Source organism: Heteronotia binoei, chromosome 17 (genome assembly GCF_032191835.1).
Source record: "Heteronotia binoei isolate CCM8104 ecotype False Entrance Well chromosome 17, APGP_CSIRO_Hbin_v1, whole genome shotgun sequence".
Lineage (NCBI taxonomy): Eukaryota > Metazoa > Chordata > Lepidosauria > Squamata > Gekkonidae > Heteronotia > Heteronotia binoei.
In genome coordinates, this window is record NC_083239.1 from 41,625,557 (window position 1) to 41,652,206 (window position 26,650).

The 26,650-nt window shown below is 48.0% G+C and overlaps 1 protein-coding gene across 1 annotated transcript; it reads right to left on the reverse strand.

Moving 5' to 3' along the window:
* Nucleotides 1-26,650, reverse strand: LOC132586087 (phospholipase A2 inhibitor and Ly6/PLAUR domain-containing protein-like). Its single transcript, XM_060258033.1, has 4 exons — nucleotides 26,218-26,650; nucleotides 12,878-13,021; nucleotides 2,835-2,951; nucleotides 1-943 (listed from the first exon to the last, which is right to left on the reverse strand). Exons 2-4 carry the CDS (start codon nucleotides 12,924-12,926, stop codon nucleotides 747-749), a joined length of 363 nt encoding a protein of 120 aa, XP_060114016.1. The 5' UTR covers nucleotides 12,927-13,021; nucleotides 26,218-26,650; the 3' UTR covers nucleotides 1-746.

Consider the following 26,650-nt stretch of genomic DNA (forward strand, 5'->3'; position numbering starts at 1 on the left):
TGGAATTTTCCATACTGTTTATTGATCTCTGGAAACAGATATAATGTTGACATTCATGGTTACAATTGTTTTTATACTTCCATATTTAAGGTTTTATGCTTCTTGTTTTCTTTCTTTCCATTGTTTTTTTTTAATGTAAACCTCTATTTAACTTGAGACTGTGTTGAATTGACCTTATACTGTGCATACAGAAGAGAGCTTTGTGTTATACAATTTGCATATAAAAAGTAAGGGGAGGGGATTAAAGAAGACACAAATCGCTGTGGAGCATTGGATAACGAGGTACTCAGGGCTTGTTTTGGAGCAGGAGCCCTTTGCATATTAGGCCCCAACCACTTGATGTAGCCAATCCTCCAAGAGCTTACAGTACGCCCTATAAGCCCTTGGGGGATTGGCTACAGCAGGGGTGTGTGGCCTAATATGCAGAGGAGCTCCTGCTACAAAAAAGCCCTGGGGGTAGGGCTGCCAAGTTCCCGGGCTTGGCAGGGATTCTCCTGGAGAATCCTCCCCCGACGTCGCCGGCACAATGACATCACTCGGAAGTGATCGCATCGGCAATGTCATGCACTGGCCACTCTAGGATGGTCCGGGAAAACTCTATGGTTTTCCCGGATGCTCTAGCCATTTGGAAGGAAAACTCTATGTTCACCACAGAGGCCACAGGGGACTTGGAGGTACTAAGGAAGGTTGCATAGAAGAGAGGAGGAAGCATTTTTCAGGGCTGGGTCGCTGGCAGACCGACCTTTCTACAAGAGCAGCTTCAAAAACAGAAGGCTAGAGAGAGCCAGGAAGAAGGAGCCAGACGACACGGGGGCTCTGCTGCATTCGACTTTTTTAATGATGCTCTCTGCTCCTCCGAAGCTCGCTGAGCTCCCAATTTTTAAGTCCTTACAGCTCGCCTTTGCAAAGCAGGACTTGAAGGCACTGGTCACTTTTGCCACACCTGAAAATCAAAGAAGAGAGGTGAGGGAACATCACTCAATCAAATGCAAGGATGCTAATACCCTAACTTTAAAACCTATTAACTACCTATGACTTATTACAGAAAGGGAAAACATATTGAATTAGCGGTAACATAAAAACGAAAAGTCATAACTAGAATGCGGACAATAAAAATCATTTTTGTTGTTGTTCAGTTGCACAGTCCAGTCCGAGTCTTTGCGACCCCATGGACCGAGTTACGCCAGGCCCTCCTGTCTTCCGCCATCCTCTGAAGTCTGCTCAAATTCATGTTAGGTACATCAGTAACACTGTCCAGCCATCTCGTCTTTTGCCGTCCCCTTCTTCTTTTGCCCTCTGTCTTTCCCAGCATCAGGGTCTTCTCCAGGGAGTGCTCCCTTCTCATTGGGTGGCCAAAGTATCTGAGCTTCAGCTTCAGCATCTGACCCTCCGAGGAACAGTCGGGGATGATTTCCCTTAGGACTGACTGATTTGATCTCCTTGCAGTCCAAGGGACTGGCTATTGCTATCTAAATAGATCCATGCATATATTAATGCTTAAACCTAACGAAGACTGAATGTTGGGGGTTGGACTAGATGACCCTGAAGGTCCCTTCCATAGTTATCTATGACTGCAGAAGCACAATGCATTGGCTTCAATAGACAGGGCTTTAAAAGGCAAAGGGTGGGTGGTCTCCATTCCCAAGACAGAGCTACCCACGGTGCCCCCAACAGGATGCTCATGGGCACCACGGTGCACAGCTGCCAAGTGTTTTGAAAGTAGGCGGGGTCAGGTAGAGGGCTCCTGCTTCGCAGGACTTCTGACTTGGTTTGAAGCCAAATTTACCACAGAGTTTCCCCAAAAAAGCAGTGTTACCCCTCAACCAGAAGTAGGCTCAAAGCTGAAAGCAGGCCCAAAAGCACCCAAAATCACTTCGGGTCTCCTGAAAGGATGTTAAGAGACCCCCCCCTCCTCCCCGCTGGCCAGGTAAGTTAACCTGGTGACCCTACCTCAGTTTGTGTGAATTATAAAAACTCTTATGCTAAGACAGCGGTGGCCAACAGTAGCTCTCCAGATGTTTTTTTTTGCCTACAACTCCCATCAGCCCCAGCCAGCATGGCCAATGGCTGGGGCTGATGGGAGTTGTAGGCAAAAAAATATCTGGAGAGCTACCGTTGGCCACCCCTGTCCTAAGACCATCCTGTTTTTGCAAATTGCAGCGTGTTTAATGACATCACTTCTGATTTTTACCAGAAGTCACATCAGCATGCCGTCTCTCCAGGCCTTGCTCCCAATTTCTCCCAGGGGTTGCTGTCTGCAGCTTGGCAACCCTAATTGGACCTGGATAGGGATGGAATTCTAGCACGGCTCCTTTGCATATTAGGCCACAACCCCTTGATGTAGCCAATCCTCTAAGTTTACAAAAAAGAGCCTTGTAAGCTCTTGGAGGATTGGCTACATCAGGGGTGTGTGGCCTTAAATGCAATGGAGCTTCTGCTAGAATTCCATCCCTGGATGTGGAGAAGACTCAAGGAAAATGTCCCATGTAGGTTGGCCATGAGAAGGGTCTCTGCTTGAGACCCTGGAGAGCTGTTTTCCAGCCTACACAGATAATACCGTTAGGCCATGCCCCCGCCCCCGATGTAGCCAATCCTCTTGGAGCTTACAGTAGGCCCTTTACTAAGAGCCCTCTAAGCTCTCGGAGGATTGGCTACATCAGGGGGGCGTGGTCTAATATGCAGAGGAGCTTCTGCTAGAAAAAGAGCCTACTGGGCTCAGCAGCCTAATGGCTCAATTTGGTATAAAGCTCCTTGTTGCGCTTCAGTCTAGCTCGAGTGATCCTGCTGCCACCGGTTCCTTGGCCCGGCCTGGCTTTTGGTTCCCCCTGACTCACCTACTGAGATCTCAGTCACAGCACTGAGGCATGCATCTTGGCCAGAAGAGCAGGTCTGTTTCTTCCCACTGCAGGTCTCCGCTTGAGCCATACACGTTTCACACTCCAAAGAGTAACCTGGAGAGGGAAGAGAAAGAGGGTCTTGTCAAGGATATCGGATGGAAAAATAGTGAATTCATAACAGCAAACGACATTCAACCACACAAAGCAGAATTTCTTGATCTTCTCTATTTATAAACTATTACTATTTTTTTAAATTATTATTTTCTCTCTCTCTTTTATTTCTTTTCTTACCTTCACTTTATCTTACTGTGCTAGTCGTGGTTCACACCTAATAGTAATTAAAAAGGTCAAGGTAGTCCCCTGTGCAAGCACCAGTCGTTTTCGACTCTAGGGTGACGCTGCTTTCACGTTTTCACGGCAGACTTTTTATGGGGTGGTTTGCCCTTGCCTTCCCCAGTCATCTACACTTTCCCCCCAGCAAGCTGGGGACTCGTTTTACTGACCTCGGGAGGATGGAAGGCTAAGTCAACCTGAGCCGGCTACCTGAACCAGCTTCCGCTGGGATCGAAGTCAGGTAGTGAGCAGAGGGCTCCGACTGCAGTACTGTAGCTTTACTACTCTGTGCCACGGGGCTGTTTTTAATAGTAATTGTTGTTGTTGTTCAGTCGCACAGTCGAGTCCGACTCTTTGCGACCCCATGGACAAAGTCACGCCAGGCCCTCCTGTCTTCCACCATCGTCCGAGGTCTGCTCAAATTCGTGTTAGTTACATCAGTGACACTCTCCAGCCATCTCATCTTTTGCCGCCCCCTTCTTCCTTTGCCGTCTGTCTTTCCTAGCATCAGGATCTTCTCCAGGGAGTGCTCCCTTCTCATTGGGTGGCCAAAGGATTTGAGGTTCAGCATCTGACCTTCCAGTGAACAGTCTGGGTTGATTTCCCTTAGGACTGACTGATTTGATCTTCTTGCAGTCCAAGGGACTCTCAAGAGTAATTACATTTAATAGTAATTACCTAATAGTAATTTTTGGTTTAACGTGCATAGTATGTATAAAATATAGTTAGGCAGTTAGGAATTTATATCTATGCCTTATTAACATTTTTAACATAATAATATAAATGTTTTTGGATTGATTGTGTCTTGTTACAGGATTTATTGCCTCAACTCTAATTTTGTATTAATCTTGACCTCTCATCCTGAATAGAGAACGGTTAGCATGTCTAGTTACATCTCTGTAACTTAATATCCTTTCTCGATATTTTCTTATATGTATTTAAGTATTTGTGCTAGTTTAAAACTTGTTTTTATAAAATTAACTAATTGTATACACATATTAATATTGATATTTAGTTGTTTATATCAAAAATTAATAAAAATATTATTAAAGAAAAATATCTACATTTTATCCACTGGGAAGGAGGGCTAAACCCAGCACACTTCATCTGATTTCCCTCTACTGCAGTGGCTCCCAATCTTTTTGGCACCAGGGATCGGCTTCGTGGAAGACAACTTTTCCATGGACCAGTGTGTGGGAGAGAGGCACTGAGTCTTTTTGCCACCCCAGGCTGCCCCCTCGGCCCGTGCCCCACCCATGCCCCCATGGAGGTCTTTAAATGGGGACAGAGGTGGTTTCTCCCGCCTCCCTGCTAGGCAGCCAGGTGACAGAAGGCCAACCTTCCTCCCCCTCCCATTAAAAGACCCCCAACTCCTCAGCTGATCAGGTCCTGGGTGGGTGGAAGGGGCAGTGGGGCTGCTCTGCCTCACTCTGAGGCTGCCTCCCTGCCTCGGAGCAAGGCTGCGCTGCCTCTTTCATCTGCCCAGGTCGTGGGCAGGCAGGGGTGGTGCATCGATTCCGCCTCGCCCCACGGCCTGGTTGCTAGCAGGCCACAGAGTGGTCTCGGTTCGCAGACCAATGGTTGGGGACCCCTGCTCTCCTGCACTTGGCTCTGTTTTCACTAGTAGCCCCTATTGGATATGTAAGTCCGGCATTACACCTCTATCCCCGCCATTTTGCTTTGTTTGCTTTCTCCCAAGCTCAAGGAGATCTCTCTGTCCAGTGGGGCTAACAATCCAGGTTGACCTTCAGGTCTAGTAGTAGTAGTAGTAGTAGTCAACAGGGTTTCCTCTAGAATTGCCAAGTCCAATTCAAGAAATATCTGGGGACTTTGGAGGTGGAGCCAGGAGACTTTGGGGGTGGAGCCAGGAGACATGAGGGGTGGAGCCAAGATCAAGGCTGGGACAAGCATAATTGAACTCCAAAGGGAGTTCTGGCCCTCACATTTAAAAGGACGGCACACCTTTTCAATTCCATCCTTCCATAGGAAATAATGAAGGATAGAGGCACCTTCTTTGGGGGCTCATTGAATTGGACCCCCTGGTCCAATCTTTTTGAAACTTGGGGGGTGTTTTGTGGAGAGGCACTAGATGCTATACTGAAAATTTGGTGCCTCTACCCAAAAAAAAACAGCCCCCCCAGAGCCCCAGATACCCGCAGATCAATTCTCCATGATTTTCTATAGGAATAAATCTCCATAGGGAATACCAGAGTTCCCAGCAGACATTTCCCTCCCCTCCCCCCGCTTTCTGATGACCCTGAAGTGGGGGGAGGGCCTCCAAACCGGGGGATCCCCTGCCCCCACCTGGGGATTGGCAACCCTAGTTTCCTCTAAGCTGAGTTAGGGTGAGCTAGCTTACAGTTTTTTAGCCTCTGGCTCACACATTTTTGACTCCGCTCAGGAAAGATGGCCCGCAGAGCAAACCAATCGATGCAGCGGCTCCTGACTTTAACGCCAGTCGCTCATGAAGTAGAATTTTAGCTCGCAAGACTCCACAGCTTAGGAGGAGTGCTGTTTATATTATATTATCCATCATTAGCTAAGCATTCCTAGAATTCCTTTCGTTGTAGGGAGCTAAGGGAGTTCATCGCCAGACATGCATTTTCCTTAACCCTGCCCCCATGTCAGTCATTTCCTCTCCTTGCTGTTTAGAGACTTTTTTTATTGTTTATTTAAAAAAATAAAAAAAAGCAGCACTGGAATATCACTATACAACAGGAGTAGCAGGTTCTCTGAATTGTCAACTCTCAATTTTAAAAGCAAGTTTCATCCTCTTCCCTTTTTGGGGTGATAAAAAAAGGCATTATCTTTGCAAGGCAACAAAATATAGGGGTTCCCTAGTTGGGAGAATATTCAGCCAGTGCTGAAAGAGCTGCACTGGCTGCCTATTGTGTTCTGAGTTCGCTTCAAGGTGTTGGTCTTGACCTTTAAAGCCCTTTATGGTCGGGGGGCCTGCCTATCTACGGGACCTGCCTTTCTCTGCATGTTCCCCAGAGCGCACTGCATTCAGGGACACAAAATCTACTGTCCATCCTAGGCTTGCCAATCCCCAGGTCCCAGCGGGAGTTCTTCCACTTTCCCAGGCTCCTTCCCGCCCCCAGTCAGCTGGCCCCTCCCCCAGAGGACCATGTGCCTTTCCACCTCCGGAGGCTTCAGTCTCCGATTGAAAGGCTTCCTCTTGGGATGGGGTGTCTGTGTTACTTGGAAGAAGTTGGCAGCAACTTGTGAGTAGAGAGGCCACTCCCTTGCTTCAGAGTCGCCAGAAACAGCGGGGGTGGGGGGGAAACGTCTGCTGAGCACTTCATTATTCCCTATGTGGAGATCGATGCTCATAGTGTATAATGGGGAATTGATCTGGAGGTTTTGGGGGCTCTGGGGGAGCTGTTACTTGAGGTAGAGGCACTGTATAGTATAGTATCTAGTGCCTCTCCCCAAAGTACCCCCCAAGTTTCAAAACGATTGGACCAGGGGGTCCAATTCTATGAGCCCCAAAAGATGGTGCCCCTATCCTTCATTATTTCCTATGAAAGGAAGACATTTAAAAAGGTGTGTTGTCCCTTTAAATGTGATGACTCCATTGGAGTTCAGTTATGTTTGTCACACCCTTGTTCCTGGCTCTGCCCCCAATGTCTCCTGGCTCCACCCCCAAAGTCTCCTGGCTCCACCCCCAAAGTCCCCAGATATTTCTTGAATTGGACTTGGCAACCCTAGTCCATCTCCGGACCAAAGGAAGCCAGGCTGTGCTCTACATGGGCTAGGGCTTTCTCGGTGGCAGCACCAGAAATGTGGAATGCCCTCCCGGAGGTTATAAGGGCCCTGCGGGATCTTTCGCAATTCCATAAGGCCTGCAAAACTGAATTATTCCGACAGGCCTTCAACATCTCACCAGGAGGGAACTGCCACCTCACACCGCTGAGAAGCTATAAACACTATAGGATCGCGAACAGAAACAGAAAAAGAAGATCCCGCCATACTGAAGTTTTATCTAGCACCATAGAACGTTTTAAATTGTATTTTATTGGTTTTTAAACTGTTTTATGGAATTGATGGTTAGCCGCCCCGAACCGCTTGCGGAGAGGGTGGGATAGAAATTTAAAGTAATAAATAAATAAAATCCCACCTCCTAATTTGACCTTCTAGGGCTGGGTCCAGACTGGCAGCTTGGGGCACATGGGAGGCATCCCAAATCGGACCGGCTCAAAATGGAGCAGCAGAAGCCCGTCCGTGCTCCCTTGCAAAGTATCTATATTCCACGTGGGAGGCACTTAGGCATGGTCAGACGGCTGTAGCGCACCATCCCCTCAGCTCGGTTTGGGTTTCTTCCCCCCCCCCCATTTATTTCAGTGGTCATGCGTGTATGTGCATGGCTTGGGGCGCCCTAGTAAGTGAACACCACCAATCCACCCAAACTCCAGCGTTCAAATGCTGGAAAGGTGGATGGCATGCGGCACAAAAATTTGCTACCACTTCTGAAATGGTAGCCTTTTGAGCCATATCAGAGATGCCTAAGGACGGGGTGAGGAAGGGAGCAGGACGGGAGGCAGATGTGCTAGTTTGGACTTGATTTTTTGATCCGTCTGGGATAGGGTTGCCAAGTCCAATTCAAGAGATATCTGGGGACTTTGGGGGTGGAGCCAGGAGACATTGGGGCGGAGCCAGGAGCAAGGGTGTGACAAGCATAATTGAACTTCAAGGGAGTTCTGACCATCACATTTAAAGGGACAGCACACATCTTTTAAATCCCTTCCCTCCATAGGAAATAATGAAGGATAGAGGCACCTTCTTTGGGGGCTCATAGAATTGGACCCCCTGGTCCAATCTTTTTGAAACCTGAGGGGTATTTTGCGGAGAGGTACTGGATGCTATGCTGCAAATCTGGTGCCTCAACCTCAAAAAACAGCCCCCCCCCCAGAGCCCCAGATACCCACGGATCAATTCTCCATTATTTCCTATGAGAATAAGTCTCCATAGGGAATAATAGAGTTCCCTCCCCTTCCCCTGTTTTCTCTCACTCATTCACTCACACGCTTAACTGTCTCTGGGGCAAGTGGGCAGCCTGTTGGTCTGAAGCAGTAGAACAAAGCAGGAGTCTCTGGTGCCTCCACAACCAGGTCTGGAAAGTACAGGGGCTACGCTGCTCTTTTACACTTGTCCGAAAGGGAAGCAAAACAAAGAGAGGGGCTGCACTCTCACAAGGTCTGCTGTTGCTAACCCTTCCCCATGAAGTACTTCCTGCTCCAATTTAAAGGCACACACACATTTTAAAACTGGACCTGTTTGCAGGTCCTCCCCAAGATCTAGAGGTACAGGGTGGCTGTGGGGGAGGAGCTTCCCCCGCCGGCCAGCTGGCTGGGGAAGCCTGTAAAACCGGGGAATTCCCCGTTGGGACCTGGGGATTGGGAAACCTAGTCTGGGCGCCATTTCTGTGTCGGCTTAAAGTTCCGGTCTGGACCCAGTTTAGCACAGGAAGAAACAGGGAGGCAGGTTTTGCATTATGCGATTCTGAGGGCTCTGTGCTGCTGCATGTACAGTCGTCATTGCTCTTGCAGCGTGCACGTTTTCAGGAGGCACTGCTGTCGAAACAATGATCAACAGAGGAACATGCAGGGTTGTTGGGTTTTTTAGCAGGAACACACAAGAACGCAGTTCCGGCTGGCTTGGCGTCAGGGGGTGTGGCCTAATATGCAAATGAGTTTCTGCTGAGCTTTTTTTGACAAAAAACCCTGTGTGAAATAATGGTGATGCCAAGGGGTGTGGCCTAATATGCAAATGAGTTCCTGCTGGGGGGTTTTTCTCAACCAAAAAAGCCCTGCGAACATGTCATATTGCAACCCTTAGTTTTCCTCTTTAAAAAAAAAAAAAAACATGTTTATTTCTGACAAGGTTGAGTTCTAGAGCTTCACATCCAAGTTTCAAATTGTGATCTTTTAAATTTTTAATGTTATTGAGGGAATGGAAGTTCTGGCACTTCTATGGCCGTAATCTTCCAACCACTTAGCCTGGAGAAACTCCCATTGGGACTGCTCCAGAATAAAGCAGATTTAAGTTACTGCAGATATTACATTTACATTTGTTGCCAGACTTGCTGACATATCTAGACCTGTGAAAATGGAACAGGGGGGACTGGAATGGGGGCACAATCGCTTCCACTGCGGTCAGAATGATCTAGAATGGCAGCCAGGGCTTTTTTTGTAGCAGGAACTCCTTTGCATATTAGGCCACACACCCCTGATGGAGCCAATCCTCCTAGAGCTTACAGGGCTCTTCTTACAGGGCTTGTCAACCGGTTTTTGGGGCAATGCCCCTTCTTCCAGATACCAATTACAGGCAGAGACATGTTGTTCAGAGAAAACCATTTTATTTTCACTTCTGCAGAAAGTGGAGAGAAACAACAAGGTAGCAAGGTTGTGTTTCTCTGGCTAATTTTGGCCAAGCCGTCGCCTTTTATAGGTCCCCGAAGTCACATCCCTCTCTTGCCCTGTGGCTGTTTGCCATTGGTCAGAGCTCACAGTCTACCTTGACCGGCCGATTTAGGCTTGAGGGCTTTAGCCTTATAAGGTAAAAGTTACAAATATCTCCGCCCAGCAACACTTCCTCTTGTCAGAACTTGTAACTTCTTTATCTATATGCTTAGCTATAATGGTAGTTAGTTAGCACAACAGACGCCATATTTGTGAACTTCATTAACCCTGTGATTCTGCATTTCAAACAACCACTAACCACTGAAAGGTGACAGATAACCACTCACAAACATCTGCAGATGGCCCTTTGAAATTTCCAGTTCTGACACCTCTCATCTATGCAAGGACAGTGCACATGACTCAACTGAATATACAGCTCTAAAACCGATTTTGCCCTAATGATTGATTAATTCTTTGTTGTGCACTCTACTCACTATTTATGCTGAATATTATAAATCACTATACTTATAACAGTTGTCTTGTTAGCATATATAAAAAGAAAGAAGCATTTTATTTTTGCAGGCTTAAGAGGCTGATGTATAGGAAAACTAGCAGGGAGGGGGAGTGGCAATACTAGCAAGCTTTTGAGAAGCTTCAATAGGAAATAGGCTAACCACCAAAACCATGCTGAAGGAGGCAGGAAATCAGTAACAAAGAAAAAAAAACACACACAGCTTCAACTGCTAAAAAATGGGGAAGGGTGGGGCTTCTTTAGGCTTTATATCTCCTTCTTTATTGAATTAATGAATCTTATATTTATTCTATCAGGCTCTTCTGCAAGCTCCAGGAGGATTGGCTCCATCAGGGGTGTGTGGCCTAATATGCAAAGGAGTCCCTGCTAGAATTCCATCCCTGGGCCACACACCCCTGATGTAGCCAATCCTCCAAGAGCTTGCAGGGCTCTCCTTACAGGGCTTACTGTAAGCTCTTGGAAGATTAGCTACATCAGGGGTATGTGGCCTAATATGCAAAGGAGTTCCTGCTACAAAAAAAAAGCCCTGCTGGCCATAATTCCCCATGTATTTTCAGCGCCACACTCTGAAGCAAGTCAAAAGTCACGAGGCTTTGTAGCAGGAACTCCTCTGCATATTAGGCCACACACCCGATGTAGCCAATCCTCCAAGAGCTTACAGTAGGCCCGGCAAGAAGAGCCTTGTAAGCTCTTGGAGGATTGGCTACTACATCAGGGGGTGTGGCCTAATATGCAAAGGAGTTCCTGCTACAATCTCCCATGTATTTTCAGCGCCACACTTTGAAGCATGTCAAAGGTTGCGAGGCTTTGACTCACAAGCACATTTCGGAGTATTGTTGTTTTTTTTGTCTCCCCCACCCCTCCTTTTGAATTCTCTGCTTCTTCTATAACTAGTCGACTGAAGAAGTCAATGGCCTCACAAGCAGGAAGGCAGCTAGGCAAGCCTTGTACTAGCCTAGTCTGATATAAAGAGGCAGTGATTGGGTTTTATGGAATAGCACCGGTTCATGATCGAAAGGAAGGCCATGCTGGAGGCTTATCCTTCCCAACCGCACAGCTTTGCTTTTCCTCCCGGCCAGCTGGAACTAGAGTAGGGGTGGCCAAACTTGCTTAACAGAAGAGCCACATAATTTAATTTATACTCCGCCCTATCCCTCAAGTGGGCTCAGGGCGGCTCACAACAATAAAACAGCAGAGTTAAAACAATGCCATAAGAACAGACATTTCAGAACTGGAGCAGCACAGTAAACAGTCTTACAGACATAGGCAGTTCACAGCATGCGGCTGATGGCTAGTAGCATAATACAACACACCATAATGGTGAAATGCTGGGGGAAGTGATGACTTTCAGAGGACGCCCCTTGGATTCATTAAAAGCCTGGTGGAAGAGCTCTGTCTTACAGGCCCTGCGAAACCTTGATAAGTCCCACAGGGCCCGGATCTCCAGCGGGAGTTCATTCCACCAGGTAGGGGCCCGGACCGAAAAGACCCTGGCCCTCGTTGAAGCCAGACGGGCATCCTTAGGACCAGGGACTACGAAAAGATGTTGAGCAGAAGACCTCAGAGCCCGGGGTGTAGGGTTGCCAAGTCCAATTAAAGAAAAATCTGGGGACTTTGAGGGCGGAGCCAGGAGACATTGGGGGTGGAGCCAAGAACAAGGATGTGACAAGCATAATTGAACTCCAAGGGAGTTCTGGCCATCACATTTAAAGGGACAGCACACCTTTTAAAATGCCTTTCTTCCATAGGAAATAATGAAGGATAGGGGCACTATCTTTTGGGGCTCATAGAATTGGACCCTCTGGTCCAATCATTTTGAAACTTGGGGGGTATTTTGGGGAGAGGCACTAGATGCTATACTAAAAAATTTGGTGCCTCTACCTCAAAAAATAGATCCCCCCAGAGCCCCCAATACCCACGGATGAATTCCCTATTATTCCCTATGGGAATCGTTCTCCATAGGGAATAATAGAGTGCCCAGTAGACATTTCCCTCCCCCCCCACGCTTTCTAAAGGGGGGGAGGGCCTCCAAACTAGGGAATCCCCTGCCCCCTCCCTCTCTCTCACACACAAATACTTACCAGATCTTCTTCCGGAGAACTCTTGCTGTGAAAACGAAAGCAAAAGAAAGGGAGGGGCCGTTCTCCCAAGCCCTTCCTGCTTCCTGCCCAGGCTTAAAGGGGCATACATTTTACAAACGGCTCAGGAGCTCTATAATAACATGAAGCCTACAGGTATGTTCTCCCCCCCCCTCCCCCCCACCCCCCGCTTCCCGATTTTTGAAGAGCGGGAGATGAGGCTGCGAACCCAGGGGTCTCCCGCCAGAGCGGGAGAGTTGGGAAGCCTACTGGGGTGCGGGGTGCAGTTCATATGGGGAGAGGCGGTCCCAAAGATATCCAGGCCACTGGCCGTAAAGGGCCTTAAAAGTAAGGACCAGCACTTTGAACTGGATCCGGTACTCAAGAGGTAGCCAGTGCAGTTCGCTCAGCACCAGATGCATCCGCATCCACGTAGGCCTCAATGCCAACAACAGGGCTGCTGTGTTCTGCACCTGCTGGAGTTTCCAGAGCAGGGAAATGTTAGATGTTGGAGAGCCTCAAGACAAGAATGTCAGATTTTGAGAGCCAGAAGGAAGGAAGGAAGAGGGAGAAATGAGGAAGGAGGGAGAGGTGGAGAGAAAGCAACTTTAACTTTAAATGCACTCTCTAAGCTGCTGCCTGGCTTGGCTTGGAGAAGTGATTTAAAGAGACAAATGCCTCACACCAGCTCCATACCTGAAGTCAGAAGCACTGAGAGCAGGAGGAGTCCTAGGAGAGCCTTCATGGTGCCCAGAGTGATAGACTACAAGAGCTGAGGGACGATTCTGTCTCTTTCCCTGTTTCTTGCTTTCTGTAGGCTCTTCACTCTAATATGGAACCCTAGAACAGGAAGCAAAAAAAAAATCAAAATGTGACAGGCAACTTCATTTCTCCCAACATACACCATTGTTAAAAACGATTTCTCTGCAAACAGACTGTTCTGTATGGAAAATAAAGCCCCCATTTTCAATAGAAGAAGAAGACTGCAGATTTATACCCTGCCCCTCTCTCTGAATCAGAGACTCAGAGCGGCTCACAATCTCCTATATCTTCTCCCCCCACAACAGACACCCTGTGAAGTGGGTGGGGTTGAGAGGGCTCTCACAGCAGCTGCCTTTTCAAGGACAACCTCTGCCAGAGCTATGGCTGACCCAAGGCCATTCCAGCAGCTGCAAGGAAGTGAGGAGTGGGGAATCAAACCCGGTTCTCCCAGATAAGAGTCCGCGCACTTAACCACTACGCCAAACTGACATCCAGTTATGTTCATTTCTGTATCTCGCACTGATCTGTTGGCAAATTTTATTTATTTATTTATTGTTAATTTGTATTCTGCCCTTTCCTGCAAGCAGGCTCAGCGCAGATCACAACAAAATTTAAAACGATTAAAAATGACAAACTGACCTTCCCTACTGCACTATTGTACTACCCAACTGCACTGATTTGCTGTACTGTCCTGCTACACTACCTTATTATGTTGTCCTACCGGACTATTTTGTGTACTGAATATTGTAATTGGGTTTTATTATTATGTTGTTGTGATTTTATTATTTATGTTTTACTCTGCTCTGAGCCCCTATGGGGGAATGGTCGGAATATAAATAAACAAATAATAATAATAATTGTTTATCTAGAAATTTTAATATTTGGAAGCCCTTCCTCTCCTTGAAAGATCTGCCCCCTCAAGACCACCAGGGCTTTTTTTATTTTTGTAGAAAAAGCCCAGCAGGAACTCATTTGCATATTAAGCCACACCCCCAGGCATCACCACTGTTTCTCGCACGGCTTTTTTGTGCAAAAAGTCCAGCAGGAACTCATTTGCATATTAGGCCACACCTTCTGTCAGCAAGCCAGGCAGAACTGTGTTTCTGTGCGTTCCGGCTCAATAAAAGCCCTGAAGACCACCTTCTCTGGTTCATGCACGCAGGCAGGGAAGCTGTAGTGACCTGATAATGCTAATCAAGTTAGCAATATGGATGAGCCCAAATCCCAGATGGACAAGAGCCCAGCATAGGTTTGCCAGATCCAACTCTGGAAATATCTGGGGACATTGGGGGTGGAGCCAGGAGCAAGCTTGTGACAAGCATGATTGAACTCCAAAGGGAGTTCTGGCCATCACATTTAAAGGGACCACACACCTTTTAAATGCCTTCCTTTCATTGGAAATTATGGAATATAGGGTCACCTTCTTTTGAGGCTCATAGAATTGGACCCCTTGGTCCAATTTTTTGAAACTTTTTGTTTTAATAGAAGAGGCATCGGATGCGACGCTGAATGTTTGGTGCCTCTACCTTAAAAAAAGAGAAAACAACAGCCCTCCAGAGTCCCAGATACCCACAGATCAATTCTCCATTACACCCTATGGGGACCAGTCTCCATAGGGTACAATGGAGTGCCCAGTGGCCATTCAATCTATATGGAAAATTATTAAAATGTATGTTCAAAAATATAGCAAAGATTTAACAAGCCACAAACAGGCAGCATACAAAGATGCCTATCTTTCCCCCAATTGGGCAGCTAATGGCATCTTTGGGGCACTGGGCCATCAACACGGAGTGGCCAAGTTCAATTCAAGAAATATCTGGGGATTTGGGGGGTGGAGTCAGGAGACTTTGAGGGTGGAGCCAGGAGACATTGGGGTGGGGCCAGGAGCAAGGGTGTGACAAGCACAACTGAACTCCAAAGGGAGTTCTGGCCATCACATTCAAAGGGACTGCACACCTTTTAAATGCCTTCCCTCCATTGGAAATAATGAAGGATAGGGGCACCTTCTTCTGCGGCTCATAGAATTGTACCCCCTTATCCAATCTTTTTGAAACTTGGCAGATATTTTGAGGAGAGGCACTGGATGCTATGCTGCAAATTTGGTGCCTCTATCTAAAAAAACCAGCCTCCCCAGATACCCGCAGATCAATTCTCCATTATACCCTATGGGAATCAATCTTCATAGGGAATAATGGAGCACCCAACAGACATTTCCCTCCCCCCACTTTCTGATGACCCTGAAGCAGGGGGCGGGTGCCTCCAAACCAGGGGATCCCCTGCCCCCAGATTCCCCCTTTCTTCAAGGAACACTTCCCAGAGCTCCACCTGTACAGTGAATGCCTAAAAAAAAAGAAAAGAACACCCAGGAGATCTTAAAGCAAAAGCTCTCTATAGTTTTGATTAAGCCCGTCCAAAATAAGGCAGTGCAGTGTGTGTGCTTTCCAAGTCCCCCAAATCTCCTCCATACTAGATGTTGAAAAACCAAAAGAAAGAGGATCTTCAAGCCACAAAAGCCACTTCCTCAGCATTTCAGGGTGTTTTGCTCATTTCAGAGACCACAGGGTGTGGCTGGTGTGAGGCTGCACCCTTGGCATGGTGGAAAGTAAAAAGGGAGTGGATGGGCATCCAACTGAAAACAGAGGGTTTGCCAGGGCTTTTCTTGAAGTCCAGCAGGAACTCATTTGCAAATTAGGCCACACCCTGACACCACCATTTTCCACACAGGGCTTTTTGTGGAGAAAGCTCTGCAGGAACTCATTTGCATATTAGGCCACACACCCCTTGACAACAAGCCATCCGGAACTGCGTTCCTGTGTGTTCCTGCTCAAAAAAAGCCCTGGGGTTTGCTATCAAGTCAAGTTGATTACAATCCAAGACCAGAATTCAGAAACAAAGTTGACAGCAAACATTTACATTGGCTTCATATCTTAACTACACTAGAGACATGACACATAAAATGCAATACTGGGTTAAAATATCAAGACTGGGTTATATGTTTTTGTTTAAAATAACATAAAAAGGTAAAGGTAGTCCCCTGTGCAAGCACCAGTCATTTCCAACTCTAGGGTGGCGTTGCTTTCACAGTGTTTTCAAGGCAGACTTTTTACGGGGTGGTCTGCCATTGCCTTCCCCAGTCATCTACACTTTCCCCCCAGCAAGCTGGGTGCTCATTTTACTGACCTCGGAAGGATGGAAGGCTGAGTCAACCTGGCGCTGGCTACCTGAACCCAGCTTCCGCCGGGATCAAACTCAGGTCGTGAGCAGAGCTTAGGACTGCAATACTGCAGCTTTACCACTCTGCGCCACGGGGCTCTTCAAATTAAACATGTCTGAGCACAAAATCTAGCTCCTTCAAGGGTCGTTCCATTACAACAATCTCTTTAAGAGACAGAGGAAAATATAACACTGATTGCTTCTACCTGGGGAATCTGATAACATTGAAGTAATATAAATATTTCGAATATTCTGGTAAAATCGACAGCATAATAAAACATGCTTGATTGTCTCAGCCATATCTGAGTGGCATGGGCAGAGATGCTTCTCGTACAGAATTTGTGCAAATCTCCCTTTTTTCTATTTTATCAGATTTATATCCTGCCCTCCCCTAACGGCTTTAAGAAGTGCAGATGAAAGGACATTCAATTGGGCAGCAAACTTTGCAATGTTGACTGCAGGGGTAGCTAAACTGCAGCTGGGTGGGTCTCAAAGACCCCATCGACTCAGCAGCTGGCTTAGATAAGGCATTTGTCTCTTTAAATCCCTTCTCCAAGCCAAGACAGCCAGTGACTTGGAGAATACACTTAAAGTTATAGTTGCCTTCTTTCCACCTCTCTCTCCCTCCCCCATTTATTTGCTTTCCTTCCTTCCTTCCTTCCTTCCTTCCTTCCTTCCTTCCTTCCTTCCTTCCTTCCTTCCTTCCTTCCTTCCTTCCTTCCTTCCTTCCTTCCTTCCTATCTTGAGACTCTCAAACATTTGACCTTTATTCTATGTGGCTCTTAAATTAAGCAAGTTTGGCCACTCCTGGTTTAGGGTATTCCAGCATATAAAGATAAGTGGGTGGGGCAAAGTTTTCATCCCCACAGACATTCCCTCCCCCCCCCCGCTTTCTGATGACCCTGAAGTGGGGGAAGGGGCCTCCAAACTAGGGGATCCCCTGCCCCCCTCTGGGGATTTGTGCAACCAACAAAGAGCAACACGGTTAATGGAGCAGGACAAGCAGGTTAACAAACCTCCGCGTAAACCAGCCTCAGAAATCATACAAACTTGAATTTACTAAGCAATATCTAAAACTAATATTCCATATTGAACAATGTCATTTCATAGAAAAAGTGCATAAGGAACATCAACCTCTCGGACAGAGTCACTTCAAAGGCAATTGATGTCCAAATTCTTTAGAAAGTGGGTGCAGGCAGTAATTCCACAGGTAGAGTTTTCCACGGAGACCAGCGTCCCTGATGATCTCTTCTGTACAGCAAGGCATAAAAAATGGAACCCGATGTGGCTGTACTTATTCCACGTTTCGCGATTGCTTCTACGAGCTTCCAAAACTATTCAACGTATTTTTTGGGAAATTGACCATACTAAATGGAAATGATTGTAAGGATCAGCACTTGAAATATGTTGAATAGCTTTGGAAGCTCGTAGAAGCAATCGCAAAACATGGAATAAATACAGCCATGCCACATTTCATTTTTTCGGCCTTGCTGCACAGAAGAGATCATCAGGGGCGCTGGTCTCTGTGCAAAACTCTACCTGTGGAATTACGGCCTGCACCCACCTTCTAAAGAATTTGAACATTAATTGCCTTTGAAGTGACTCTGGGCAGGAGGGTGATGTTCCTTATGCACTTGTTCTATGGAACGACATCGTTCAATATGGAATATTCATTTTAGATGTTGTTTAGTAAACTCAAGTTTGTATAATTACTGAGGCTGGTTTACGCGGAGGTTTGTTAACCTGCTTGTCCCTCCCCCACCTGGGGATTGGCAACCCTAGTTTCCCAGGGTGCGGGGAGCAGAAATGGTTCCCCTTCTGAGGTCCCTCCCATCATGCCCTACTGAGGTCCCTCCCATCCTTAAACCCTACACCTCCTCAAACTCCATCCTCAAATCTCCAGGAATTTTCCAACCTGGAGTTGGCAACCCCGCCTCTCTCTGGAATCATGTCTCACTTGGCCTTCGAGGTAACCATGGGATTCTCTTCTCCCTCAAGCAGCACAAGGAGCCGCCCATGGTTTGCATGCGGTCTCATCAACACATCCTTGCATGCCAAGTCAACAGAACTGGAGCCCCATAGGTCCCTTGAGGACATTAAAGATACTGTGACTATACTGTGACTGTGACTATACACTTTCTTGGCCTAGAGCCCAGATGTACTGAGTGACTTCTTTGCAGGCAGATAAATATAAGTGCGCGCACAACAGACAGCGTTTCCCGTCTGTGAAACGCAAGAGACAGACATTTCCCGGCAAAGTTCAGAAGGATGCCAGACGAGCTCAACAACCGTCCAGAACTGCATTAATTCAGGACAACACAGTCCCCCATTCGCTCTGCTACTAAACTGCAACAAATCTGCAACTCTTTAAGGATATCACTGGGCTACGTTGCTGTTCTTCCTGTGATAGGCTGGCACAATTCCCTCTCTGAAATGTTAAACGCCATCTACGGAAATCTCTCTTTGCCCACCAGAAACTAGCTCAACGGACTGTAGGGCCACCAATCAGCCAGCCTTTGAGTCAGCTCTGCGTCAGTGCTGTTTTCTAACATGCCACGGACATCAAGATTAGAGAAGGCAGAGAAACTAGGAACTGGGGTTGCCAGTCTCCAGATGGGATAGTGTCCAGAGAGAGGTCACTTTAAGGATACAGACAAAACAACCAAAATGGTTATAGTGACCAAATAACTATGTATATTCATTGAATACAATCCATAGGAAACTTAAACATACAATTCCCAAGCAATACAATTCCAACAAAGGAGTCCCGACGTGCAGGGAGTCGACTTGGTTACTCCTGCTCCGATTTCTCTTCTAGCACTGGGTGCTCCATAAATCACATTCTTACACAAGGTACAATGCTCTGAAGAATTCTGCAACACCTCACAAGGCACAATGGTCTAAATGGCTCTGCAACAATGCTTCCATTTCCCTTCAGAATTTCCAATGGATAAATGGGACGAAAAAAGTCTCCAAAATAATCTCAAACCAGCGCTTCACTCTAAGGCGGGGGGTGGCCAAACTTACTCGATGTCATGAGCTACAAAGAATAAACATCAGATGTTTGAGAGCTGCAAGACATGAACATCAAACGTTTGAGCCAAGGAAGGAAGGAAGGGAGGAAAATAGATGGGGCAGGGAGAAGAGAGGTGCAAAGAAAGCAACTTTAAATGCATTCTCCAAGCTGCCAGTTGGCTTTGCTTGGAGAATGACTGTAAGACAGAAATGCCTTCTCCAAGCTGGCCAATGGGGGGGGGGGCTTCAAGAGCCACGCAATATGTGTGAAAGAGCCACATGTGGCTCCCCAGCCACAGTTCGGCCACCCCTGCTCTAAGGCATCAGATCCCTGCGGTGGCTCCTTTCCTCCCCAAACCTCACATCCCCCAGACTTCACCCCAAGATGTCCAGTAATTCCCCAACCCAAAATCTGCAACCCTACCAATACGGTTTTCAGTTCTGGCCAGTTTGGCGTAATGGTTGAGTGTGTGGACTTTTATCTGGGAGAACCAGGTTTGATTCCCCACTACTCCATTCGCAGCTGCTGGAATGGTCTTGGGTCAGCCCTGGCTCTCACAGAGTTGTCCTTGAAAGGGCAGATTCTGGGAGAGCTCTCTCAGCCCCACCTACCTCACAGGGTTTGTGTTGTGGGAGAAGAAGATAAAGGAGATTGTAAGCCACTCTGAGACTGATTCAGAGAGAACGGCAGGGTATAAATCTAAAGTCTTCTTTTTCTCCAATTGCCAGATTCTGTTAGGCGACACCCACTGTTTCCATCTGTCTCTCTCTTTGGCTTTCGGGATTCTCCTTAGGGTTGCCATGTCCAATTCAAGAAATATCTGGAGACTTTGGGGGTGGAGCCAACAGACATTAGGGAAGGAGCCCAGAGCCCAAGATACCCATGGATCAATTCACCTTTATACTCTATGGGAATTGGTCTCAGTGCCCAGCAGACATTTCCCTCCCCCCCCCCCGCTTTCTGATGACCCTGATGTGGGGAAAGGGCCTCCAAACCAGGGGATCCCCTGCCCCACCTGGGGATAAGGCAAAGCAAGAAAAACACCACGCACCAAATGTTGCAATATAAGTGCAAAACACTTTTTTACTCAACCACTTTAATCACTGTAATTCTCAAATGTCCTTCAAAGCAAATACACAGTTCTTAGTAGAAACTCAAACTTTAAATGTTGCCAGGTATGAAAATCTGCTGTCTTCTTGTCTTTCTGTTGAGAGACGCAGATCGCTCGCCTGTTCCTCTTTGAGGAGTAATTCAACAGGTATAGTAGCAGCAACATGAGTCCTAGGTTCAAGTTCGTGTTTCCTTTATACTTCCTCTGGCCGCTATTTTTACATTCCAGAACCTGTGCTTAGGCAACAGCCCACAGTCATATTTTATCAGTATGCATGAATTTTCCTCCTCTGCTCCAGATCCATCGATTTCTGTCCCTCCTGCCCTGGATCTTTCCCTCGGCCACATACAGGGACTGCTATTTATCTCTTCAATCACCGTTTCCATCAGGAAGAGATCTGTGTTCCAGCCTGTCTCCCTGCAGCAAGTTTCTTTCCTAAGGTGACATGGTTCTTTCTCATGGAGAGGGGACTTAAAATGAAGCAGGACAGCCCAGGGCATGTCAATTGTCTCTTCCCTTTCATCCTGTGATGCACCTAAGATAAGACCCACATTCCCTTTGTCCCTCGCTGCAAGCAACTTGTTTCAGCAACGGTGGGAAAGACCTCAGTGCAATGTGCAGCTAGGGTTGGCAGGGGATCCCCTGGTTTGGAGGTCCTCTCCCCACGTCAGGGTTGTCAGAAAGCGGGGGGCGAGGGAAATGTCTGCTGGGCATTCCATTATACCCTATGGAGACCGATTTTCATAGGGCAGGGTGGCCGAACTCGCTTAACATAAGAGCCACATAGAAGAAACGTCAGATGTTTCAGAGCCACAAGACAGGAAGGAAGGAAGGAAGGAAGGAAGGAAGGAAGGAAGGAAGGAAGGAAGGAAGGAAGGAAGGAAGGAAGGAAGGAAGGAAGGAAGGAAGGAAGATGGGGAGAGGAAAGGAGAGGTGGAAATAAAGCAACTTTAAATGAATTCTCTGAGCCATTGGCTGGCTTGGCGAAGACATTTTAAGAAACAAATGCCTTCTCCAAGCTGGCTGATGGGGTGTGGGTGGGGTGCTGCAAGAGCCACACAAGATGTGTGAAAGAACCACATGTGGCTTCCAAGTCACAGTTTGGCCAACCCTGCCAAATGGAGAATTGATCCACAGGTATCAGGGGCTCTGGGGAACTGTTTTTTAAGGTAGAGGCACCAAATTTTCAGCATAGCATCTGGTACTTCTCCTCAAAACACCCCCCAGATTTCAAAACGACTGGACCAGGGGGTCCAATTCTATGAGCTCCAAAAGAAGGTGCCCCTATCCTTCATTATTTCCAAATGGAGGGAAGGCATTTGAAAGGTGTGCAATCCCTTTAAATGTGATGGCCAGAACTCCCTTTGTAGTTCAGTCATGCTTATCATACCCTTGCTCCTGGCTCCACCCCCAAAGTCTCCTCGCTCCACCCCAAAGTCCTCAGATATTTCTTGAGTTGGACTTGGCAACCCTGAGCGCAGCAGAGCAGTCAAAATGTGTGCTGCAACGTTGAGGACACTTGAATTAGAAGCCCTTTCTCAGCCTCACCCCCAGCACAGCCAATTAGGGCTGCCAGATCCAATTGTTGGTCTTAAAGGTGCTTTTTTTGTATTTCTCCCACGGGATCCAGGGAACTGGGCAAAGGAAGCTCTGGCTCTTTCCCTCCCTCCCCAGGGGACCAGGAGGGGGAGGAACCTCAACCAATGAAGAAAATAGAGGTTTTGCTCTATAGCTCCTGTGCGACTGAGCAAGCCTCACAAAGCAAGCTGAGATGCAGAAGGAAGCAAGAGAGAGGGAGAAGGAAGCAGACTGCAGCCATTTGCTCGGGAGCCTCATTTGGCCCCCGGGCCACATGTTTGACACCCCTGGCTTAGAGGGGTTATTGGTTGGAAGGGACCTCCAGGGTCATCTAGTCCAACCCCCTGCACAAGGCAGGACATTCACAAACACGTCCCCCGCACACAGACTCAATGACCCCTGCTCCATGTCTAGAAGATGGTAAAAACCCCTCCAGGATCCCTGGCCAAAGACCTGGAGAAAAATTGCTGACCTGACCTCCGAGTGGCGGATCGGCATTTCCTGGACGTGCGAGAAACAGCGACAACAACTCAGCACTGACGTAGCCCTTCCTGCCCTCCCTCTCAGGGTCTGCCTAAGTTCACAAGGATCCACATTGCGGGCAGATGGCCATCTAGCCTCCGCCTCAAAACCTCCAAGGAAGGAGAGCCCACCATCTCCTGAGGAAGTCTGTTCCACTGAGGAACCGCTCTGTCAGGAAGTTCCTAGCAACGTTTAGCAAAACAAACAAACGAAACTCTTTTTGATTTAATTTCAACCCGTTGCTTCAGGTCTGGGAACGTACCAGGTTTTTCTTACATCACTCGACGTGTAAACAGAAACAGTGCAATTAGGGATGGGACAAAGGCCGCAGAGGGTCTCTGTTAATCCCGCCTGCCCAAAGTTGCATCATGCCCTCCAAAGCAGAAGGCATGACCCCTCCACATACCTGCCCCCTTCCCACCTTCTTTCACTGCTGCTGAAGCTGTTTCTCTCCAGCCCCACCCAAGCAAATTGGAAGCAGGCCTCAGATTCGGCGGCTCACAGGAGCACAGCTCCTGAACCTTTCTGACGGTTCGCCCTCCTCCCCATCTACCTTGTCCATTGAACGGTAGGTGCAGCTGCTTAAGAATCTCTGCATTAGGAGAGCGGGCAGCCAGCCAGTCACCAGGGACTTGGCCACATCCCCAGCAGCCCTCATTAACCGCTGGAGAAGCCCACGCCACCCTTTCTCCACTTCTTATGTGGTTTTGAGGGACGGGGGGCTTGCTGGCCTTTGGACTGGGGGGGCAGCCCACGAGAACGAGGCCTGCTTGGGCTGCTGGATCTCTAGCCAGCCCAAGCAGGCCTCGCTCACCCAGGGCTCTCCTTTCTTGCGTTGGGTTGCTTTGGGCTGGGGGGGAGCAGCATATGCTAATGAGTTATGCTAATGAGCTCCACTACCTATTTTTCTACAAAATGACACCCCCCCCGTTAGAAGTGTCCAATAGCTAGTGACCACCAGTCACAAAAAGCATCAGATAGACTGGAGTTCAGAGATATAGCCCGATTTCGCACTCACCTTACTCCGCCCTAATGTCCATCTTCTCTGCGCGGTGTCCTCCCCATTTCCTACTATTTGCACCGGGGCTGCAGCTAAAAACCAGTTTCCATTCGCTGTGCGAAAATCGCGATGTTTGCTGCACCCCCGACGCAAATAGTGGGAAACCGGGAGGACGCCAAGCGGAGAAGACAGACGTGAGGGCGGAGGAAGGCAAGTGCAAAATTGGTCATCGCCTCCTTTGGAATAGTAAGAGGAGCAGGAGGAGAGATTGGCTTTATACCCCACCCAGTTTGGCCAGTTTGGCGTAATGGTTAAGTGTGCGGACTCTTCTCTGGGAGAACTGGGTTTGATTCCCCACTCGTCCACTTGCACCTGCTGGAAAAGCCTTGGGTCAGCCATAGTTCTGGTAGGAGTTGTCTTTGAAAGGGCAAGTGATGCAAGAGTTCTCTCGGCCCCACCCACCTCACAAGGTGTCTGTTGTGGTGCGGGGTGGGGGGGAAGGTAAAAGGAGATTGTGACAACTCTGAGATTCAGAGTATAGGGTGGGATATAAATCCAATATCTTCTTCTTCTTCTCCTGGTGTCACACAGAGAAATCCAAGCCAGCTTTTCTTCCCTCTGTTTTAGTTCTCTTCTGGTTTGGTGTACTGGTTAAGTGCGTGGACTCTTCTCTGGGAGAACCAGGGTTGATTCCCCACTTCTCCGCATGCAACTACTGGCATGACTTTGGGCCAGTCATAACTCTGTCAGAGCTCTTCTCTCAAGAGCAGTTTCTCTCATAGCTCTCTCAGCCCCACGTACCTCACAGGGTGTGGAGAGGGGAAGAGGAAGGAGACTGTAAGTCGCTCTGAGACGCCGCATGAAGGGCGGGGTATAAATCCAATCTTTTCTTCTTCTACTTCTCTTACCATTCCAAGGGGCTTCTGTCCATGAAGTGTACCATAAGCCCCCAGCATGAGCTTCTTGGGTGTGGTCAGAGATAGGGTTTCCAGCTCTGAGTTGGGAAACATCTGGAGATTTTGGGGAGGAGCCTCAGGAGGACATAGTTTGGGGATAGGGAAAGACCTCAGCAGGGTATAATGGCACAGAGTGCACCCTACAAAGACACCGATGTTCTCCAGGGGAACAGATCTCCGCAGTCATTGAGAAGCGGGAGATCTCACCTGGAGGTTGGGAACCCTAGATCCAACCCAGAGTATCCACATCACAGCCCTCTGGGACAGACTGTGCCCTCAAACTGCAACTAGCTTATGCCAGCCCCAGCAAGAAGCTCTCGAGGCAAATGAGATGTAGAGGTGGTCTACCATGACCTTCCCTGGTGCTCTCCCATCCAAGTGTCCACCCTGAAGCAATCAGGCTATACCATGCTGCCTTTCTCTCTTTGGTGGTCCCCCATCCAAGTCTTCAGCCACATGTGATCAGCCTATACCATGCCGCCTTTCTCTCTTTGGTGGTCCCCCATCCAAGTCTTCAGCCAAATGTGATCAGGCTATACCATGCCGCCTTTCCATTCTTGGTGTTCCCCCATCCAAGTCTCCACCCTCATGCGACCAGGCTATACCACGCTGCCTTAATTCAGAGTGATCTATTTAATTCAGTGCAATTCTCAGAGGTCTACGCAGAAGCCTACTCCAAGTCTACTCAAGGGGGAGTTTTCTTACTATTGCACTGTTTGAAAGCCTTTTTAAAAAAATCCTACACTTGCATTGACTAAGACGACCACAAAAACTACCTCTTGAAACCAATGCTCCCTCTAAGGTGTGGAGTCTTATGAGCAAAAAAAAAAAAAAATCTACTTGCATTAAAATTGTGAGCTGCTGCATACATCCGCTTGCTTTAGGGCCATCCTTCCTGAGCTAAGACAAAGAAAAGTGTGAGCCGGAGGCTAAAAAAAAAACCCATTGTGAGCTAGCTCACACTAACTCAGCTTAGAGGGGACACCGGTTGCAACCAATACTGCCTCTAAGTTGTAGAGTCTTGTGAGGAAAAATTCTACGTGGTGAGCTCCTGGCATTAAAATTGTAAATTGTGAGCCCCTGCAGAAATCAGTTTGCCCTGGATATATTGTTCCTGAGTAAAGACAGAAAAAAAAAAGTGTGAGCCAGAGGCTAAAAAAAACCCCACTGTGAGCTAGCTCAATCTAACTCAGCTTAGATGGGATGCCGGTTGCCAACAATACTCCCTCTCAACCGTGGAGTCCTGTGACCAAAAATTCGACGTGGTGAGCTCCTGGCATTAAAATTGTGAGCTACTGCATGAATTAGTTTGCCCTGGATATATTTTTTTTCCTGAGTATAGGCAAAAAAAAAAAAAAGTGTGAGCCGGAAGCTTTAAAAAAAACCCACTGTGAGCTAGCTCACACTAACTCAGCTTAGAGGCCACGCCGTTTGCGACCAAAAAGCTGCGGAGTCTTGTGAGCCAAAACTTTATTTTTGTGAGCTCCTGGCATTAAAACTGAGAGCTCCTGCCTGCATTCGTTTGCCCTGGATATATTTTTCCTGAGCTGAGACAAGAGGAAAAAAATGTGTGAGCCAAAGGCTTAAAAAAAACCCCAACAGCAACAACACTCTGAGCTAGTTCATGCTAAGTCAGCTGAGAAACCAATACTCCCCCGAAGCTGGTGAGCAAAAATTCGCCTTGGTGAGCTCCTGGCGCTGAAACGGTGTGAGCTCCTGCATGCATGCGTTTGCCCGAATTTTTTTCCCCATTTCCCCCGAGCGAAGTCAAAAAAAAACCCGTGTGAGCCGGAGGCTAAACAACCGTGAGCTCGCTCACACCGACTCAGCTTCGGGGGAACGCTGGTTGCACAACCCATCTGCGACCCCTCGACGTACCTATTTTCGGAAGGCAGCCGGCGGGCTCAGCTGGGCACTGGACGACTCCTGCGAGGCTGGAAGCGGGATCTGCTGGCCGCAGTAGATATAGCCAAGGGAGGGGAGGGAGAGAAACGGGGAGTGTTCTAAGGGGCGCCAGCGAAGGCTTCGCGAGAAGCGGAGGAGGCACCAAAAGCAGCGCGCTCCCCTGCCAGCACCAGCACCAGCCACACCTCCGCCCTCGGGGGCGAGGGGAGGGTCTCAAGGCTGAACGGGGCTGGGGGCAAACCCAGGCGCGGGGATTTTTTTTTTTGGGGGGGGGCATACGTTTACTGTGTGCGTGTGCGATTGTGTGTGCGCTTGCAGAGGTATGCCAATAAGATATGTGAAGCGAGGACTTCCCGTGGGTATCTGACCTTGCTTTCACCGCCTTCCCTTCTAGAATAATAGAATT